This window comes from Somniosus microcephalus, chromosome 25, assembly GCF_052327205.1.
Source record: "Somniosus microcephalus isolate GS21.2 chromosome 25, FLI_Smic_1.0, whole genome shotgun sequence".
NCBI lineage: Eukaryota > Metazoa > Chordata > Chondrichthyes > Squaliformes > Somniosidae > Somniosus > Somniosus microcephalus.
The window spans coordinates 33,711,361-33,733,253 of record NC_141011.1 but is presented as its reverse complement, the minus strand read 5'-3'; the positions used below and the strand labels follow the sequence as shown (position 1 = coordinate 33,733,253).

Genomic DNA, 21,893 nt, shown 5'->3' with positions numbered 1-21,893 from the left:
ATCACTGACCCATAGATCCCCCGGCCATCACTGACCCATAGATCCCCCGGTCATCACTGACCCATAGATCCCCTGGTCATCACTGACCCATAGATCCCCCGGCCATCACTGACCCATAGATCCCCCGGTCATCACTGACCCATAGATCCCCCGGTCATCACTGACCCATAGATCCCCCGGTCATCACTGACCCATAGATCCCCCGGTCATCACTGACCCATAGATCCCCCGGTCATCACTGACCCATAGATCCCCGGTCATCACTGACCCATAGATCCCCCGGTCATCACTGACCCATAGATCCCCTGGTCATCACTGACCCATAGATCCCCCGGTCATCACTGACCCATAGATCCCCCGGTCATCACTGACCCATAGATCCCTGTCCATCACTGACCCATAGATCCCCCGGTCATCACTGACCCATAGATCCCCGGTCATCACTGACCCATAGATCCCCCGGTCATCACTGACCCATAGATCCCCTGGTCATCACTGACCCATAGATCCCCCGGTCATCACTGACCCATAGATCCCCCGGTCATCACTGACCCATAGATCCCCCGGTCATCACTGACCCATAGATCCCTGTCCATCACTGACCCATAGATCCCCCGGTCATCACTGACCCATAGATCCCCTGGTCATCACTGACCCATAGATCCCCTGTCCATCACTGACCCATAGATCCCCCGGTCATCACTGACCCATAGATCCCCCGGTCATCACTGACCCATAGATCCCCCGGCCATCACTGACCCATAGATCCCCCGGTCATCACTGACCCATAGATCCCCCGGCCATCACTGACCCATAGATCCCCCAGTCATCACTGACCCATAGATCCCCCAGTCATCACTGACCCATAGATCCCCCATCCATCAACTGACCCATAGATCCCCTGGTCATCACTGACCCATAGATCCCCCATCCATCAACTGACCCATAGATCCCCAGTCATCACTGACCCATAGATCCCCTGACCATCACTGACCCATAGATCCCCCAGTCATCACTGACCCATGGATCCCCTGACCATCACTGACCCATAGATCCCCTGATCATCACTGACCCATAGATCCCCCAGTCATCACTGACCCATAGATCCCCCAGTCATCACTGACCCATAGATCCCCCAGTCATCACTGACCCATAGATCCCCTGACCATCACTGACCCATAGATCCCCTGACCATCACTGACCCATAGATCCCCCAGTCATCACTGACCCATAGATCCCCTGACCATCACTGACCCATAGATCCCCTGATCATCACTGACCCATAGATCCCCCAGTCATCACTGACCCATAGATCCCCCAGTCATCACTGACCCATAGATCCCCCATCCATCAACTGACCCATAGATCCCCCGGTCATCACTGACCCATAGATCCCCCGGTCATCACTGACCCATAGATCCCCCGGTCATCACTGACCCATAGATCCCTGTCCATCACTGACCCATAGATCCCCCGGCCATCACCGACCCATAGATCCCCCGGTCATCACTGACCCATAGATCCCTGTCCATCACTGACCCATAGATCCCCCGGTCATCACCGACCCATAGATCCCCCGGTCATCACTGACCCATAGATCCCCTGGTCATCACCAACCCATAGATCCCCCGGTCATCACTGACCCATAGATCCCCCAGTCATCACTGACCCATAGATCCCCCAGTCATCACTGACCCATAGATCCCCTGGTCATCACCAACCCATAGATCCCCTGGTCATCACTGACCCATAGATCCCCCGGTCATCACTGACCCATAGATCCCCCAGTCATCACTGACCCATAGATCCCCCGGTCATCACTGACCCATAGATCCCCCAGTCATCACTGACCCATAGATCCCCCGGCCATCACTGACCCATAGATCCCCCAGTCATCACTGACCCATAGATCCCCTGGTCATCACCAACCCATAGATCCCCTGGTCATCACTGACCCATAGATCCCCCGGTCATCACTGACCCATAGATCCCCCAGTCATCACTGACCCATAGATCCCCCGGCCATCACTGACCCATAGATCCCCCGGCCATCACTGACCCATAGATCCCCCAGTCATCACTGACCCATAGATCCCCCAGTCATCACTGACCCATAGATCCCCCGGCCATCACTGACCCAGAGCCCAAACCCCTATCCATATACTGCGATAATTCCTTGTTACCCTCAGTTACTGTGTTACTGCTCCGTCACTCTCAGTTACTGCGTTACTGCTCCGTCACTCTCAGTACACTGCGTTACTGCTCCGTCACTCTCAGTACACTGCGTTACTGCTCCTTCACTCTCAGTACACTGCGTTACTGCTCCTTCACTCTCAGTACACTGCGTTACTGCTCTAGTGTTTTCTTATGGAACTAACTGTTGTGATTTGCTTTTTGCAGATGAGCGGAGTTTAACAGAGGAGAAGGTTTTGCTTTGTCAGCATCGAGAATGTGTGGACAAGAGGAGGGCCATCAAGGTAAGGGGACTTGTTCCTCCTCATGACTGACACGCTTATTCTTCTGCAAGTACACATACAGTCTCTCTCCCTCTTTTCTCTCTCCTACTCTTGCTCTCTGTCTCTCACCTCTGCCTCTCTCTCTTTCACCCAGTTGGATAATAATACACCAGGGGCTTTCACTCAGCCCATCTGTGTCTAGGGATCAGTTATGGATTTTCTTGTTCATCTATCTTGTGATTAAGTGGGTCTGTTATAGTGTGTGTTGAACAGGGCCTGTGTGTGGATTGTGTTGAACAGGGCATGTGTGTGTATTGTGTTGAACAGGGCCTGTGAGTGGAACAGGGCCTACATGTGGAGTGTGTTGAACAGGGCCAGTGTGTTGAGCAAGTTAAACAGGGCCTGTGTGTGGAATGTGTTGAACAGGGCCTGTGTGTGGAGTATGTTGAACAGGGCCTGTGTGTGGAGTGTGTTGAACAGGGCCTGTGTGTGGAATGTGTTGAACAGGGCCTGTGTGTGGAACAGGGCCTGTGTATGGAGTGTGTTGAACAAGGCCTGCGTGTGGAGTGTTTTGAACAGGGCCTGCGTGTGGAGTGTGTTGAACAGGGCCTGTGTGTGGAGTGTGTTGAACAGGGCCTGTGAGTGGAGCGCATTGAGCTTTTTTATTACTTGTGATTTTATGGAATTTATCTCTGGTGTTTTGCAATTATATTCTGTGATTCCGTGAAAACCATAAACCAGGGGCTTTGGTCATTTGTCTTTCGAGTGCAACATTGAGGTCCTGTCTGCTGTCTTACTGGTTCCCATGGCAATATTTGATGAAGATCAGGGAGTTCCCCGTGTCCTGGTCAACATTCCTCCCTCAACCAACATCACTAAAAACGGATCAACTTGTCAATGAATTCATTGAGTTTGTGGGATCTTGCTATGTGTATAACTAGTATTCTGCCCTTGCAGCGCGTTCCTATGCAGAGCTAGACAGGTAGCTAACAACTTGATATCTTCCCATAAAAATCACAAGGCTTGACTTTTCTTGTAAACTTTACTGAAAGATTCTTATTGTGAAACTGAAATACAATACAGAAATGGAAGCACACATTAGTATACAAGCACATAACTGATATGCATACACAAATTTAGGTACGCCTGAGCAACACAGTACATTTGGCATGTAACTTACCAAAACACGTGGAAACACAGCTTACTGTGAATATACATTTAGCAAACTGAAAGGCATTCTCTTTAAATTAGCCCTGTACATAGTGCATCAAAATACAGCTACAAGTTAACCAGCTAGACAGAGAGCGAGCACTTCACGGCTAGCTGTGTAAGTTTGCTTACAGAGAAAAGTTACAAACTAAACATTTTCTGCAAAATAGAGTGTACATTAATCATCTATAACATTCTCAAGTACTTACAGACAAATAGTGTCCAAGGCTGGAGTGTGACAAGAATATAACTTCCCAGACCATGTGTGGCTGCAGGTCTGTGATATACAGTAGTTTACTTTACTGCACTTTACTGCAGTTGCTAGGTACCAAATATCCACTAGGTGGCGGCACACAATGGAAATCGACCCAAATTACTCAAACCCCTGAATTAACTGGAAAACTAACATCAATTCCTAAAGAAAGGCAGCACAACTAGAGACCAGTTAGCTTGACATCAGCTTTAGGGAAAATGTTACCATCTATTATTAGGGATGTGGTAACAGGGCACTTAGAAAATCATAATATGATTGGGCAGAGTCAACATGGATTTATGAAAGGGAACTCGTGTTTGACAAATCTGTTAGAGTTTTTTGAGATTGTAACTAGCAGGGTAGATAAGGAGGAACCAGTGGATGTAGTGTATTTGGATTTTCAAAAAGCATTCGATAAGGTGCCACACAAGAGGACAGAAAATAGAGAATAGGAATAAACGGGTAATTTTCGGTTTGGCAGGCTGTAACTAGTGGGCTGCTGCAAGGATTTGTGCTTGGGCCTCAGCTATTCACAATCTATATCACTGACTTAGATGAGGGGACAGAATGTAATTTATCCAAGTTTGCTGATGATACAAAGCTAGGTAGGAAAGTAAGTTGTGAGGAGGATGCAAAGAGGCTGTAAAGGGATATACACAGGTTAAGTGAGTGGGCAAGAACATGGCAGATGGAATATAATGTGGAATAATGTGAAATTATCCACTTTGGTAGGGAAAAATAGAAAAGCAGAATATTTTTTAAATGGTGAGAGACTGGGAAATGTTGGTATTCAGAGGGACCTGGGTGTCCTTGTACACGAATCACAGAAAGTTAACATGCAGGTACAGCAAGCAATTAGGAAAGCAAATGGTATGTTAGCCTTTATTACAAAAGGATTGGAGTATAAGAGTAAAGACGTCTTACTGCAATTATATAGGGCTTTGGTGAGACCACACCTGGAGTATTGTGTACAGTTTTGGTCTCCTTACCTAAGGAAGGATAAACTTGCCTTAGAGGGAGTGATTCCTGGGATGGGAGCGATTGTCCTATGAGGAGAGACTGAATAGACTAGGCCTATATTCTCTGGAGTTTAGAAGAATGAGAGGTGATCTCATTGAAACATACAAAACTCTCACAGGGCTTGACAGGGTAGATGCAGGGAGGATGTTTCTCCTGGCTGGGAAGTCTAGAACTAGGGGTCACAGTCTGAGAATAAGGGGTCAGCCATTTTGAACTGAGATGAGAAGAAATTTCTTCACTCAAAGGATTGTGAGTCTTTGGAATTCTCTACCCCAGAGAGCTGTGGATGCTCAGTCATTGAGTATATTCAAAACAGAGATCGATTAGATTTTTGGAAACTAAGGGAATCAAGGGATATGGGGATAGTGCGGGAAGGTGGAGCTGAGGTAGAAGATCAGCCATGATCTTATTGACTGATGGAGCAGGCTCAAAGGGCCAAATGGCCTATTCCTGATCCTATTTCTTATGTATATTGGCTACTGTGTTTGTCCACATAACAGTGACTGCACCTCATAACTAATTCACTCTGTGAGCACTTTGGGACGTCCTGAGAGACGAGTTAAGAACGGGGAGGTCCGCTCGCTGTTGAAATCACTCGACGCAGCATTTAAATCTGGCGACGCGGCGGCTTACAGTGCAGCTAGGACCAACCTAAAAAAGGGTATCAGGACTGCCAAAAGGAAACAGACACTGCGGATAGAGGATCATTTCCACAACAACTCGGACCCCCGGCGCATGTGGCAAGGCATCCAGTCAATCACTGACTACAAGAGTAAAAACACCAGCCCCCCGGTCAGCGATGCCTCCCTTCCGGAGGAGCTTAACAACTTCTACGCTCGCTTTGACAGGGACAACAGGGAGCCGGCTACCAAAGCCTTGCCACCCCCGGAAGACCAGGTGCTCACTCTGTCGACCTCCGACGTAAGGGGTGCTCTGCGCGGAGTGAACACACGTAAGGCTGCTAGACCTGATAGCATCCCTGGACGGGTACTCAAGGAATGTGCTGATCAGCTGGCTGATGTCTTCACCGCCATCTTCAATCTGTCATTGGCCCAGGCAGTAGTCCCTACATGCATCAAGACCGCTACCATTATTCCTGTGCCAAAGCAAACGGCTGTGACGTGTCTGAACGACTTTCGACCTGTCGCACTCACACCCATCATAATGAAGTGTTTCGAGAGACTGGTCCTGGCTCACATCAAAGCCAGTGTTCCCGCCTCTCTTGACCAACACCAGTTTGCCTATCGTGCAAACAGATCAACGGAGGATGCAATCACAACTGCTCTACACTCTGCACTGAATCACTTAGACGGTAAAGAGACCTACATCAGAATGCTGTTCATAGACTACAGCTCAGCATTCAACACTATCGTCCCCAACAAGCTGGCCATCAAACTCCACACTCTTGGCCTGAACACTTCCCTCTGCAACTGGACCCTGGACTTCCTAACAAACAGACCCCAGTCTGTCAAATTAGGTAACCACACCTCCCCCCCCCCCCCCCCCGACCCTGAACACGGGGGCCCCCACAAGGATGTGTGCTGAGCCCCCTCCTCTACTCCCTCTTCACCCACGACTGTGTGGCTGTTCATGGTTCCAACACCATCATCAAGTTTGCGGATGATACCACGGTAGTAGGCCAGATCACCAACAACGATGAGTCAGCCTACAGGGAGGAGGTCCAGCATCTCGTGAAGTGGTGCACCGATAACAACCTGGCCCTCAACATCAAGAAAACCAAAGAAATCATTGTGGACTTCAGGAAGTCTAAAGGCGGAAGACACACCCCCATCCACATCCATGGGGCTGTGGTGTAAAAGGGTGGACAACTTTAAGTTCCTCGGAGTCCACATCACGGAAGACCTCTCCTGGTCCCTCAATACCTCCTCTCTGGTGAAGAAGGCCCAGCAGCGCCTATATTTCCTAAGGAGGCTGAAGGGATGTAACCTGTCACCCCTGATCCTCTCTAACTTTTACCGCTGCACAATAGAGAGCATCCTGACGAACTGTATCACAGTATGGTATGGCAGCTGTAGCTACTGTGACCGGAAAGCCCTGCAGCGGGTAGTCAAAACTGCCCAACGCATTACCAGCACCCGGCTACCGACCATAGAGCACATATACCAGAAACGCTGTTTACGGAGGTCACGGACCATCATCAAAGACCCTACCCACCCCAGCCACAGTCTGTTCGCCCTCCTGCCATCTGGGAGACGCTACAGATGCATTCGCACCCGAACGACCAGATTTAGGAACAGCTTCTTTCCCAGGGCTGTCATCCTACTGAACTCCACAAATAAACTCTAAAGCCTGCACATCTGCCAATGCACTTTATTATGTTTATGTTAATGCATTACAAGCCAAATGAATGTTGAATGTTTAAATGTCTTAATCTAAATGTACACTCTCGGGAGCCGCAAGCCTACATTTCGTTGTACTGCACTTGTGCACTAACAATGACAATAAAGTTGATTATGATTATGTAAAGGCAGGCCCCCCAGGAGGCTGGTGTGGGTGCAGTTAGCCTGCTGGCCAGTGGATGGCATCATCACTTCACAGAAACCCTGCCGATCCCAGGAAACAAGGGTTGAATTTCTGGGGCTTCTCCCGATTGTCCGCTTGTGTTTCAGTGGACGATTCCTGGAGAATCGGTGTAAACTACATTTATGTTCAAACCCCAAGAGAGCTCACCTCACAATCCATAGAGCTGTCCTTATGGGAGCTACCATTCTTCTCTCTGCTCTAATTCTTTATCTGGCAGAATGAGCTGAGACCTCAAAGGATAAATGCAGTGACTGATGCCCGGTGTGACAGTGTGGGTTACCGAGGCGGTGGGGATTGCTTATGCCCAGAGCTTTGGCCGCAGCATAACAAAGACCGCCTACTTCCACCTCTGTAACATCGTCCGTCTCCGCCCTTGCCTCAGCTCATCCGCTGCTGAAACCCTCATCCATGCCTTTGTTACCTCTCGACTTGACTATTCCAACGCACCCTGGCTGGCCTCCCACATTCTACCCTACGTAAACTTGAGGTCATCCGAAACTCGGCTGCCCGTGTCCTAACTCGCACCAAGTCCCGTTCACCCATCACCCCTGTGCTCGCTGACCTACATTGGCTTCTGGTTAAGCAACGCCTCAATTTCAAAATTATCATCCTTGTTTTCAAATCCCTCCATGGCCTCGCCCCTCCCTATCTCTGTAATCTCCTTCAGCCCCACAACCGCCACCGAGATATCTGTGCTCCTCTAATTCTGCCCTCTTGAGCATCCCGGATTATAATCACTCAACCATTGGTGGCCGTACCTTCTGTTGTCTAGGCCCTAAGCTCTGGAATTCCCTGCCTAAACCTCTCCACCTCGCTACCTCTCTTTCCTCCTTTAAGACGCTCCTTAAAACCTACCTCATTGACCAAGCTTTTGGTCACCTACCTTAATTTCTCCTTATGTGGCTCAGTGTCAATTTTTTTTGTCTTTTTAAACTTCTGTGAAGTGCCTTGGGACGTTTTATTATGTTAAATGTAAGTTGTTGTTGTACCACATGACTTCATGTCCTATCCTCCACGGAAAATCGCACTGTGCCCCTGCAAACACCCACGCCTGGCAGGAGTGTCCACTGCCCCCCACCCATGCCCCCAGCCACGCCCCCCCTGGCCCTGGCCCCCTGCGCTCTGCTCCTCGGCCACGCCCTCTGCCCCAATATCCTCTTCCCCTCCGGCCACTCCCCTGCTCTCTGCCCCTCAGCAATGTCCCCTGCCTTTCTCCAGCTCAGAACAGGGTCAGATAATCCAGCAGGAAGTGACTGGATTTCTTTCCCTTGTTGAGATTTGTTGCTTTATGTAAAGTGTGACGGGCGCTCTCAGTATCTTTGTGTAATTTCTAGCAGCTTTTGCGAGGCATTGCTCCGAGCGAGAGAGAGCATTTGCTGCCCTGTGACAGAGGGAATGTTACAAACCGAGTGTGATGGGGAAAGTGTTACAGGAAGTGAGCGTGACGCACAATATTGCTAACTGACGACCCGCAGCATTGCTCAGTTGGAACGTGCACAGTTTTTCTGTTACCATGACTACGGTACATGGCTTCCCTCTGGCAAATTTCATTGGGCCACAACACCAACTTGAAAGATAAGTTTAAGATTTCAGGGGTTAAAAATAAGCCCTTAGTTTGGTAAGGCAAGTTAAGAGTTAATACTGTCCTATGTATTTGTTAAGTGCTTGTAAAGGGATAACTTGGGATGTTTGGTGCTTGTTTTGCTGCACACACCCAGGTCACTTCAACAAAAGCTCCCAGGGGGCTGTGGGCAAGTATGGGAGGGTGGGGTGTTCAGGGGTCAGGAGTTCAGGGGTGAGATGGGGTCGCCAGGTCGTGGGAGGCAAGGCCCAAGATGGTAGGCCTGAGGCCCTAGCACGACTAGCGAGGAAATGTAACCTGGGGGGGTGGTGGGGGGAAGGGCTATCGGGAGACGCCCCCAAAAATCAGAGACCACAGACAACAGGTCACTAATTGCCAAGGAAAGGAAACGGGGCGAGTGGGGCCAGGTAGGCCTCAGTTTGAACCCCAAAATCAGGAACCGGTCGAGAGGGAAGATGTTAGATCTGTGATTCTGAGAGTATGCTGGTTTTTCAATAACCACACGGATGCTGTAACTTAACGATAAACAGGTATTTACTGGAGGAGGGTAGTCTCAAGACTGGGGATACAGAGGCATGCGCAAGGCTTATATACAGGTATGGTCACTGCCAGTACTACAGTATACAGGAGCTGTAAAAGTAGTTCTGTCTTAAAGGCACATACACTACAATTCCTCCCCTTTTAGATTAGTAGTACCCCTAATATTCAAATAACAATTAACACTTTAACATGTACATTAAACAACAATAGTCCATTTATAGATTCAGTCTTTGGGGCGGCTTCCTGACCCTTTTGGGATAGCGCCTTTCCTGAGGTTCTTGTTCTTGGTGCAGAGGCGATTCTGATCACTTTTCATCGGGTAGTTCATCGGGTTCCACTGCTACTGGTTCTGAGGTAGATGCTACCGGTATGTCAGGTTCATCCCCAGGTACTCGAGACATGGGGTTGACGCGTTCCTGTGACGCTAAGATCTGATCGACGTGGCATCTCACAATGTTCTCCCCGACATCCACTGTACATTAATGGCCCCTGCCTTGTGCATATCGTTCCGGGTTGCCATTTCTCTGTTCGATAGTCACGGGCCAAGACTGGTTGTCCTACATTGAAGCTCCTTGTCGGCTTCTCATTGATGTGCTGGAATTGTTTGTCCTCAACATTTCTTCGCACATTTGGTCTGAGCAAGTCCAGACGAGAGCTCAACCTTCGGTTAAAGAACATCATGGCCGGGGTCTGGTTGGTAACTGCATGTGTCGCGTTTCGGTAGGCTAATAAGAAATTGTCCATCTTATGCTGTAGTGGAATTTCATCGTCGCACATGGCCTTTATCGCCTTCTTAAAGGTTTGTACGAACCTCTCAGCCAATCCATTTGTGGCTGGATGATACGGGGCGGATGTGTAATGCCTTACCCCATTCCTTCTCATAAATTTTTGAAACTCTTTGGACACAAACTGTGGTCCATTATCAGAGCAAATCTGCTCTGGCAACCCGTTTCTGGCAAATATGGTCCGTAGGACTGCAATCATTTTCTCTGTAGTGGTTGAGGACATTTTTATCACCTCAGGCCACTTCGAATGAGCATCCACTGCTATTAAGAACATTGAATCCATGAATGGACCAGCGAAATCAATATGCACCCGTTGCCATGGAGAGGAGGGCCACTCCCATGGGTGTAGAGGGGCATGTGGTGGTGCATTTTGGACCTTCTGGCATCCTAAGCAGCTCTTCGTTAGGTCTTCGATTTGTTGATCGATTCCCGGCCACCACACATAAGCCCTAGCAAGGCTTTTCATTTTCATTCCCCCCAGATGACCTTCATGTAGCTCATTTAGCACTCTCTCCCTGGGTGGAATCACCACTCTGGATCCACACATCACTGTCCCCTGGCATACTGACAGCTGTTCTCTTCTGGATGAGAATGCTGGCAACAGTGAGTCGCCATGTGTTGGCCATCCCCTCACCGTCAAATCATATACCCGAGACAGCGTCGGATCATTGCGGGTCTCCTTCTCTATATCCGCGTTCATTACTGGCAATTGTTCAATTATTGACGAATAAAATATCTCGATAGGGTCCACTGCTGGTGCTTCCTCCACAGTAGGCAGTGGCAGGCGCGATAGCCCATCAGCGTTCCCATGCTGTTTCGTGCCTTTATATTCTATTTCATATTGATTCGCCCCTAGAAACAGGGACCATCTTTGTAACCGTTGTGCAGTCATCACTGGAACGCCCTTCTTAGGATTAAAGATGGAGACAAGTGGTTGGTGGTCAGTCAGCAAGGTGAACTTCTGCCCATGCAGATAGTGGTTGAATTTTTTTACTCCCCATACTAGGCTGAGGGCCTCCCTGTCAATCTGGGCGTAGTTGCGCTCGGCTGAGGTTAGTGACCGAGACGCAAAGGCTACTGGCCTCTCCAACCCGTCTGGGAATTTGTGCGACAGCACCGCTCCAATACCATAGGGTGATGCATCACATGCCAAACGAATTGGTAGCGCTGGGTTGAAATGGGCCAACACCTCTTTTGATGTGATCAATTCTTTACACTTCTGGAAAGCTCGTCTACGTTCGTCATCCCACTTCCATGGTACCCCTGTTTGCAGTAGGGTGTTCAGTGGGTGTAATACCGTGGACAAATTTGGTAAGAACTTGTGGTAGTAGTTTACCAGCCCGAGGAACGACCTCAGTTGTGACACATTTTCCGGTGTTGGAGCCTTGACTACTGCCTCAATCTTTTCAGGGGACTTATGTAACCCCTTGTGGTAAACCACTGTTTGTATTCCACTGTGTACATGCCTGGACATGCCTCGGCTGACTCCTCCCACAAGTCCTAGTATAAAGCTGACTGCTCCCCAGCCCTTTGTATTTCTGGACTGGTCGACCACTCGAGGCAGACCTTCATTCTTTTGTTAATAAAAGCCTTTAGTTACTCTCTTAACTCTCAGTCTTTTATGAGTAATTGATAGCGCATCCGTTTTATTAACAAAATGTTTATAATGGAGAAGATCCTCACACCAGCATGCCTGGACTTAGATCATCGGGAGGCGGACTCATCCACCAAGTTTACTCACTGGCTTAAGTGTTTCGAAAAATTCCTGACCGCCTCCGCAGCAATCAAATCGGACGAGGACAAATTGGATGTCCTGACCTCCAAAGTGGACCACCGAGTGTACTCGGTCATCCAAGACGCGACCTCGTACGCGGACGCTATCAAGCTCCTCAAGGACCAGTACACGCGCCCAGTGAACGAAGTGTACGCCAGGCACCTTCTGGGGAGTCGTAAACAACAACCTGGGGAATCGACCGTGGAATACCTTCAGGCACTGTCTGTGCTTGGCCGGGCCTGTGGTTGTAAGGATGTAAAGGCCGCCGTGTACACAGAGGAACTTATCCGGGACGCTTTTGTAACGGGCCACAGATCCAATTACACCCGACAGCGACTGTTGGAGCAGAGTGACCTCGACCTCAACAAGGCCTCTGAACTCGCACTATCATTGGATGCAGCCTACCGGGGCATGGATGCCTACTCCTCTGCACCGTGGACGCCGCGGGGAATGACAGCCTGGGACACGGTAGGACCGCCTCATAGCGCCGTGCCACCCCAGCCACACCTCGGCAACGGCCCAACTACCGCAGCAGTGCCTCAAGGCCAGAAATGCTACTTCTGTGGCCAGGCAAAACACCCCAGAGCGCGCTGCCCGGCGAAAAACGCGATCTGCTCGGGCTGCGGGAAGAAGGGACACTACGCTAACGTCTGCAGAGCCAAAGCCACCCCGAACCCCAGCAGCGCCGCGTGTGGGCCATGCGGGCCGCCATCTTGGGCCTCCCCGGCCATGTGCGAACCACGGTACAGCAGCCATTTTGGACGCCTCCAGCCACATGGGGATCATGGACGCCGCCATCTTGGACGACAGCCGGAACGCAGCAGGCCCCCAACACCGCCTCATCTGATACCCGCAGCGACACACCGACCCCTACGCTGGCATCCGTTACACTGGACCAAGCGAGACCGCACCAGCTGGCCAGTTCCACAATGGACATTAAGGTAAATGGCCACGATACAATCTGCCTTTTTGACTCTGGGAGCACGGAGAGCTTCATCCACCCCGACACGGTGCGGCGTTGCTCTCTCCCAGTCCTGCCTGCGCACCAGCGGATTTCTATGGCCTCCGAGTCCCAGTCGGCGGACATCGGCGGCTACTGCGCAGTGACACTCGTAGTAGACGGGACCGTGTACGATCATTTTAAACTTCTGGTCCTGCCCGACCTCTGCGCTGCCGTCCTGCTGGGGTTAGATTTTCGGTGCCACCTTAAAAGTGTTACGATGGCGTACGGTGGACCCCTACCCCCACTCACAGTCCGCAGCCAGCAGCTCCCAAATTGCCCGCCGCGCACCAGGTGCAACCTCTCCACACTCAGAGTCACCCCCCCCCCGCACTGTTTGCTAACCTCACCCCCGACTGTAAGCCCATCGCCACAAAGAGCAGGCGATACAGTGCCGGGGACAGGGTTTTCATTAAAACCGAAGTGGAGCGGCTCCTGAAGGAAGGGATTATTGAGGGCAGCACCAGCCCCTGGCGAGCCCAGGTTGTGGTCGTTAAGACCGGCGAGAAGCAGCGCCTGGTCATCGACTACAGCCAGACAATAAATCGCTACACCCTGCTGGACGCCTACCCACTCCCCCGCATAGCTGATATGGTCAACCAGATCGCGCAGTACCGCGTCTTCTCGACCATTGACCTGAAATCAGCGTACCACCAGCTCCCTATCCGCCCTGAGGACCGCCAGTATACTGCCTTTGAGGCAAACGGCCGCCTCTACCACTTCCTTAGGGTTCCCTTTGGCGTCACCAACGGGGTCTCCGTCTTCCAAAGGGAGATGGACCGGATGGTAGATCAAAATGCGTTGCAGGCCACTTTCCCATATCTGGACAATGTGACCATCTGCGGCCGTGACTTGCAGGACCATGACGCAAACCTCGAAAAATTCCTCCACACCGCCCAACTCCTGAACCTGACATATAACAAGGAGAAGTGCATATTCCGCACAAACCGCCTCGCCATCCTTGGCTGTGTTGTGGAACACGGAGTCATCGGCCCCGACCCCGACCGGATGCGTCCCCTTATGGAACTCCCACTGCCCCACTGCCTCAAGGCCCTGAAGAGGTGCCTAGGGTTTTTCTCCTATTATGCCCAGTGGGTCCCCTATTATGCGGACAAGGCCCATCCGCTGATCAAGTCCACCTCTTTTCCCTTGACGGCAGAGGCCCGCTTAGCCTTCCACCGTATCAAGGAAGACATTGCCAAAGCCACCATGCACGCAGTGGACGAATCCATCCCCTTCCAGGTGGAAAGCGACGCGTCCGACTTTGCCCTGGCCGCTACCCTCAATCAGGCGGGGAGACCCGTGGCCTTCTTTTCACGAACCCTCCAAGGCCCGGAGACCAGACACTCCGCTGTTGAGAAGGAGGCCCAGGCGATTGTGGAGGCTGTGCGTCATTGGAGGCACTACCTGGCCGGAAAACGATTTACCCTGCTCACTGACCAACGTTCAGTTGCTTTCATGTTTAACAACAAGCAGAGGGGCAAAATCAAAAATGACAAGATCTTGAGGTGGAGAATCGAACTTTCCACCTACAATTATGAGATCTTGTACCGGCCCGGGAAGCTCAATGAACCCCCGGATGCGCTATCGCGTGGCACCTGCGCCAGCGCGCAGATCGATAGACTGCGGGCCCTCCACAATGACCTCTGCCACCCGGGGGTCACCAGGTTCTTCCACTTCATCAAGGCCCGCAACCTGCCTTACTCTATTGAGGAGGTCAGGACCATGACCAGGAACTGCCAAGTATGCGCTGAGTGCAAACCGCACTTTTATAGACCAGACAGGGCCCACCTGATAAAAGCCAGTCGCCCCTTCGAGCGCCTGAGCGTTGATTTTAAAGGGCCTCGCCCCTCCTCCGACCGCAATGTGTACTTCCTCAATATTATTGATGAGTACTCCCGTTTCCCGTTCGCCATCCCCTGCCCGGACATGACCAGTGCCACGGTCATTAAATGTCTGAACGACCTCTTCACCCTGTTTGGTTTCCCCAGCTATATCCATAGCGACCGGGGCTCATCGTTTATGAGCGACGAACTCCGTCAGTACCTGCTAACTAGGGGTATTGCCACAAGCAGGACCACCAGTTACAACCCCCGGGGGAACGGACAGGTGGAAAGAGAAAATGCGACAGTTTGGAAGGCCGCCCTGCTAGCCTTAAAGTCTAGGGGCCTTCCAACCTCCCGCTGGCAGGATGTGCTCCCCGATGCGCTCCACTCTATTCGGTCACTGCTCTGCACTGCCACTAACGCCACCCCTCATGAGAAAATGTTTGTCTTCCCAAGGAAGTCCACATCGGGGACATCGCTACCGCCATGGCTGACGTCCCCAGGGCTGGTCCTACTGAGAAGGCACGTGAGGACCCATAAAACGGACCCCCTGGTCGAGAGGGTCGACCTCCTCCACGCCAACCCCCAGTATGCTTACATTGCATACCCAGATGGGCGGGAGGACACAGTCTCCATAAGAGACCTTGCACCCTTGGGGGCCGCAGTAACCCACTACTCACTACCACCCCCCCCCACGATCCGATATCCAGCCCCAGCAGACGGCAGGCCTGGGCCCCGCGACCCGCTCGACATCTACGAGGACGACACGCCTGTGCCACAGCCCACGCAGGACTCGACGCCGGAAGCTCCACTACCCCTGCCGTCGCCACGCCGATCACAGCGCCAGACAAGACCTCCGGAGAGACTCCAATACACTTACTTTTAATACACTTCACCCCGCCGGACTCAATTTTAAACAAGGGGTGAATGTGGTAAACCACTGTTTGTATTCCACTGTGTACATGCCTGGACATGCCTCGGCTGACTCCTCCCACAAGTCCTAGTATAAAGGTGACTGCTCCCCAGCCCTTTGTATTTCTGGACCGGTCGACCACTCGAGGCAGACCTTCATTCTTTTGTTAATAAAAGCCTTTAGTTACTCTCTTAACTCTCAGTCTTTTATGAGTAATTGATAGCGCATCACCCCTCTTCATCGATGACGTGGCCACAATACGACATCTGTTTCTGGAAAAACTCGCACTTGTGGCGATTAGCTCGTAGCCCATACTCCTTTAATCTGGTGAGCACCTTCTCCAAGTTGGCGAGGTGATCACTGTCATTTTCGCCCGTGACCAAGATGTCGTCCAAATAACACTGGGTCCCTGGAATCCCTTGCAGGACTTGATCCATTGCCCTTTGCCAGATAGCCGGAGCCGAGGCTACCCCGAACACCAGCCGGTTGTATTGATAGAGACCTTTATGAGTGTTAATCGTAAGGTATTGTTTCGAAGCTTCTTCTACCTCCATTTGCAAGTACGCCTGGGCTAGATCAATTTTGGTGGAGCGTTTACCTCCAGATAGCGAGGCAAAAATATCCTCAATTCGTGGAAGCGGATATTGTACCGTGTGAAGGACTGGGTTCACTGTCACCTTAAAATCCCCACAGATGCAGACCTTCTTTGGTTCCCCAGGCGTATTACTCAACGACCTCTTCATTACAGGAACAATGGGTGTAGCCCACTCGCTCCAGTCCACTTTGGACAGTACTCCTGAACGTGCCAACCCTTCCAGCTCTGTTTCGACAGCTGGTCTGATCGCATAAGGCACTGGTCTGGCCTTAAGAAACTTTGGGCTTGCATTTTCCTCTATTTTAATCGTTGCTGTTATGCCTTTTAGTGTTCCTAGTCCCTCCTGGAACACTTCTTTTGCGTCAGTTAGCATTTTTGACAGTCGTCCAGGTGTGACGTCGTCATCCTTTTTGGCCTCAGCCTTCAGTGCCTGTATGGAATGCCAATCTAATTGTATCTTCCGGATCCATTCACATCCTAGCAGTGGTGGTCCTCCATCTGGCAATACATATATATCCATTTTAGGTATTTCCTGGCCTTTATATTATCACTTTCACCCTTATTTTTCCTTTGGGGTAGACTTTTTGCCCCGTATACGTCTTCAAGACAATCTCTGTAGCTTTCAAGGGTATATGTGAAAATAGCCGCTTGTAGTCCCTTTGGTTTATGACTGTTAGGGCTGATCCTGTGTCCAATTCCATTTTCACTTGGACTCCGTCTAGCTTGAGTGTAACCCAGATAGTCTGGTGATCCTCCATTTTGGTTACCTTATGTCGTTTCAGACAACCCAGCTCCTTGCTTCCGGAGTCTGTGTCACTTTTCTGTTCGTCTGAACTGTAAAGTCTGTGGGTTGTGCAGTTAATAAATACACAGACTTCAGAAGTAACAAACAAACAGGTCTTTACTATTCGAAGGTCCGGGCGAATCTGCCCCAGCAATCATGCCACAACACTTATATACTGGTGTGGTCACTATCGGTATTACAGTATACAGAAGCCAAACAAATAGTGCCACCCGAAAGTAGTCCTCTTAAAGGTGAACGGTTACATTCAATAGTTCCCTTAAAGGTAGACGGGTACATACACTACAATCCTCCCTTTTTAGCTTATTACTTACTAAGTCCATAGTGAACATACATTCTAACATATATACAGGTTTATGTAAGACAGTTCATAGATTCAGTCTTTCCGGGGGTTTCCGGATTCTGTCAGGATAACGCCGCAGTGGTGTCGTCATTTCAGGCGGGCTAGGAGGTGCTTCTGGCAAGGTCGATTCGGCTTGAAAAGCCGTGTCAGGTTCAGCTGACTCCAGTATCACTAGATCGGAAGTAGGTGTTCTGGGTATCTCAGTTTCAACATTACCCGGATAAGGTGGTGAAGTCGGTGGCCCATTTGTGGCGGACCCTATGATTTGGTCAACATGGCGCCTTATTATATTGTCTCCAATGTCCACGGTGTACATCAATGGCCCCAGCCTTTTCCCAATAGTTCCAGGCTGCCATTTCTCAGTACGGTAGTCCCGGGCCAAAACTCGTTGACCGATCTGGAAAGATCTAGTGACCCTGTCGTTCATGCCCTGGAATTGCCGGTTCTCTACGTCTCTTCTGACGTTTGGTTTTAGTAAATCCAGCCGGCATCTTAGGCGTCTATTACAGAACATCATTGCGGGAGTTTGATTTGTGACCGCATGTGTCGCATTTCGGTATGCCAACAAAAAGCTATCCACCTTATGTTGCAGACTTATATTTTCATTACTCATGGCCTTTACGGCCTTCTTGAAGGTCTGGACAAACCTTTCAGCCAATCCATTGGAGGCGGGATGGTATGGGGCTGACGTGTAATGTTTAACCCCATTGCTCTTTAAGAATTTCTTGAATTCTTCGGACACAAATTGTGGTCCATTATCAGAACAGATCTGTTCCGGCAGGCCATTCCGAGCAAACATAGTCCTTAACACTGCGATGGTTTTTTCCGTCGTGGTGGTGGTCATCTTAATTACTTCCGGCCACTTGGAGTGGGCATCCACCACTATTAGAAACATCGAGTCCATAAATGGACCAGCAAAGTCGATGTGTACTCTTTGCCAAGGCGATGAGGGCCACTCCCATGGATGCAGAGGAGCCTGGGGTGGCGCGTTCTGAACCCTCTGACATCCTAGGCAGTTCTTCGTGATCTCCTCTATGTCTCCATTAATGCCTGGCCACCACACAAACGCTCTTGCTAGATTTTTCATCTTTACTCCCCCCAGATGTCCTTCGTGCAGCTCCTTTAGCACCTTCTTTTGGAGTTTGGGTGGAATCACCACTCTAGATCCACACATCAGGGTTCCTCGACACACTGACAGTTGTTCTTTCCTCTGTGCAAATGCTTGCAGTGTTGGTTCGCTCTGTGCTGGCCATCCCTCCACTGTTACATCATAGACTCGTGAAAGAGTCGGGTCATTCCTTGTCTCATTCTCAATCATTGAGTTTGTTATCGGTAGACACTCCACTATGGATGAGTGGAACAACTCTACTGGGTCCACTATACTCGCTTCTTCTACCATCGGCAATGGCAAGCGTGACAACCCATCAGCATTTCCATGCTGTTTAGACCTTTTGTACTCAATTTCGTATTGGTGTGCCCCAAGTAACACGGACCACCTTTGTAACCTTTGTGCTGTCATGGTGGAAACGGCCTTATTTGGGTTGAATATGGACACCAACGGCTGGTGGTCTGTCAGCAATGTGAACTTTTTACATTGTAGGTAATGGTTGAATTTCTTCACGCCCCACACAAGACTGAGGGCCTCCCTATCTATTTGGGCGTAATTTCACTCCGCGGGTGTCAATGATCGGGACGCGAAAGCCACTGGCCTTTCCGAGCCATTTGGTAGCCTGTGCGAGAGTACTGCCCCAATTCCGTACGGGGAAGCATCGCAAGCTAGACGAAGGGGTAATGCTGGGTTGAAATGAGCCAACACTTCTTCAGAGGTAATCAACTCCTTGCTTCTGCGAAAAGCCTTTTTGCATTCTTCACTCCACTTCCATGGTGTTTCCGCAACAGGTCATTCAGCGGATGCAGTACCGTGGATAAATTTGGCAGAAACTTGTGATAGTAATTAATCAACCCCAAGAATGATCTTAACTGTGATACGTTTCCTGGAGCGGGGGCCTTCACAACCGCTTCAATCTTTTCGGGTGACTTATGCAGTCCCTCTCGGTCAATGACATGACCGCAGTATGAGATCCGTTTTTGGAAGAACTCACACTTCTTGCGATTAACCCGAAGGCCATACTCCTTCAACCTGGTGAGTACCAGTTTCAAATTCGTGAGGTGTTCTTCCTCATCTTTTCCCGTGATTAAAATGTCATCTAAGTAGCACTGCGTGCTTGGAATTCCTTGTAACACCTGTTCCATGGCCCTCTGCCAAATTGCTGGCGCCGAAGCTACCCCAAAGACCAGTCTATTGTAGCGATACAAGCCTCTGTGAGTGTTGATGGTGAGGTACTGGCGTGACTCTTCCTCGACCTCCATCTGTAGATATGCTTGAGCCAGATCTATTTTCGTGAAATGTTTCCCTCCAGCCAACGAAGCAAAGATATCTTCAATCCGCGGAAGCGGGTATTGTACCGTGTGAAGCACCGGATTCACAGTAATCTTGAAATCTCCACAGATACGGACCTTCCCCGGTCCCCCTGGCTTATTACTCGGTGAGGACTTCATGACGGGAACAATGGGCGTGGCCCACTCACTCCAGTCCACTTTTGACAGAACCCCTGATCATTCAAGTTCTTCCAGTTCTGCCTCCACAGCTGGTCGTATTGCGTAAGGTACTGATCTGGCCTTAAAAAACTTTGGGCTTGCATTTTCTGCAATCTTAACCTTTGCTTTAATACCTCGCAGTGTTCCCAGTCCTTGCTGGAATACCTCCTTAGCTTCGTCCAATATTCTGGACAACCGTTCAGGTTTGACATCCTCTTTTTCAGAATCCACCGTCATGGTGTTTAGTGACTGCCAGTCCAATTTTATTTTTCGGATCCACTCCCGTCCCAGAAGTGGTGGTCCTCCCTCAGGCAATACATACAGGTCCAACCGGTGATGATCTTTATCCTTGTATCTCACCTTGACTTCTATCGTTCCGATGGGGAATACTTTGTGCCCCGTGTATGTCTGTAGTACTAGTTCCGTATCCCGTAGTGGAATATGCTTGAAAAATTTCTTATAGTCATGCTTATTCATGACCGTCAACGCCGATCCGGTGTCCACTTCCATTTTTACTTGGACCTTTGCAATCTGTAGCGTTATCCAGATAGTTTGTCGGTCAGCTTCATTGCTCACGTTGTGAATTCTCAGACTGTCCAGTCCTTTGCATTTGGAGTGTGAGACCGACTTCTGTTCCCTCAGACTCTTCTTAGTCACCTCTTGTACCTTTCCGTACCATTTTTGTGGTGACGTCTTATTGTTGTACGTTGCTCCTGACCGGCATACCTTAGCTATGTGCCCGATCTTGCCACATTTCCTGCATTCTTGGTTTTTACCCCAGCATTGATTCTGGTCGTGTGTTGTCTTCCCACAACGGTAGCATTTTGTTGTGCTTGAAGTAATTTGGTCCACCCCTAGTGCCGCCGCCTTTAGCTGCATTTCCGCCGTTCCTTTCGCTGCGGCTTCGTGCGATGCAGCTATGAGGACAGCCCTGTCCAGTGTGAGGTCATTTTCTTCCAGTAGTCGCTTCTGCGTTCCTTCTTTGGACAATCCGCATACGAACTTGTCACGCAGTGCCTCTGTCAGATTCCCTCCAAACTGGCAGTATTTCGCTATCCTACGCAGTTCGACCAAGTATTCCGCATTGCTTTCGTCTTTCCTCTGCGTTCTTGCGTAGAATTTGAATCGTTCAGCCAGCATCAACGGTGTGGGGTTCAAGTGATCCTTCAGCACTGCTACAATATCATCGAAAGTCTGATCTGCCGGTTTAGCTGGTGAGAGAAGATTCTTCAACACCCCGAATGTTTTCGCACCCATCATGTTAAGTAAGGTTGAAGCTTTTTCCTCCTTAGCTATTTTGTTAGCCTTACAATGTATCTCAATACGTTCTACGTACGTGGCCCAGTCTTCTATCTCCGAATTGAACTCGTTGATGTCCGCCCGCTTAGGCATCTTTCTTTCCTTGGGTACAACACAAGTATTTCTTCAAGTATTCTTATTTATTTGTTTATTTCTAAGATGGCGGTTTTCCCGCGAAAATGGCGGTTTCCCGCTCTTTCCTTCTCGCCCCGCCCACTTCAATCGTCTTCCCCGCCTAATGGCGGCTTCCCGCGTTTCTTCCCTGGTGGAAGGGGTACGCTTTCCCCACAGTGGACAGGTTCAGCCGCTGGGCTGGCTTCCGCACAGCTCCCCTTACTCGGCTCTGTCTTTTCC

The 21,893-nt window shown here is 50.2% G+C and overlaps 1 protein-coding gene across 1 annotated transcript in view; it reads left to right on the top strand.

The window, feature by feature from the left end:
• LOC147100668 (pleckstrin homology domain-containing family G member 5-like) overlaps positions 1-21,893 on the top strand; it is a 133,537-nt gene that overhangs the window by 5,737 nt on the left and 105,907 nt on the right. Inside the window, exon 2 of the mRNA XM_085967552.1 lies at positions 2,401-2,477. Coding sequence (XP_085823678.1) covers positions 2,401-2,477 — 77 coding nt within the window. The remainder of the gene's footprint in view (positions 1-2,400; positions 2,478-21,893) is intronic.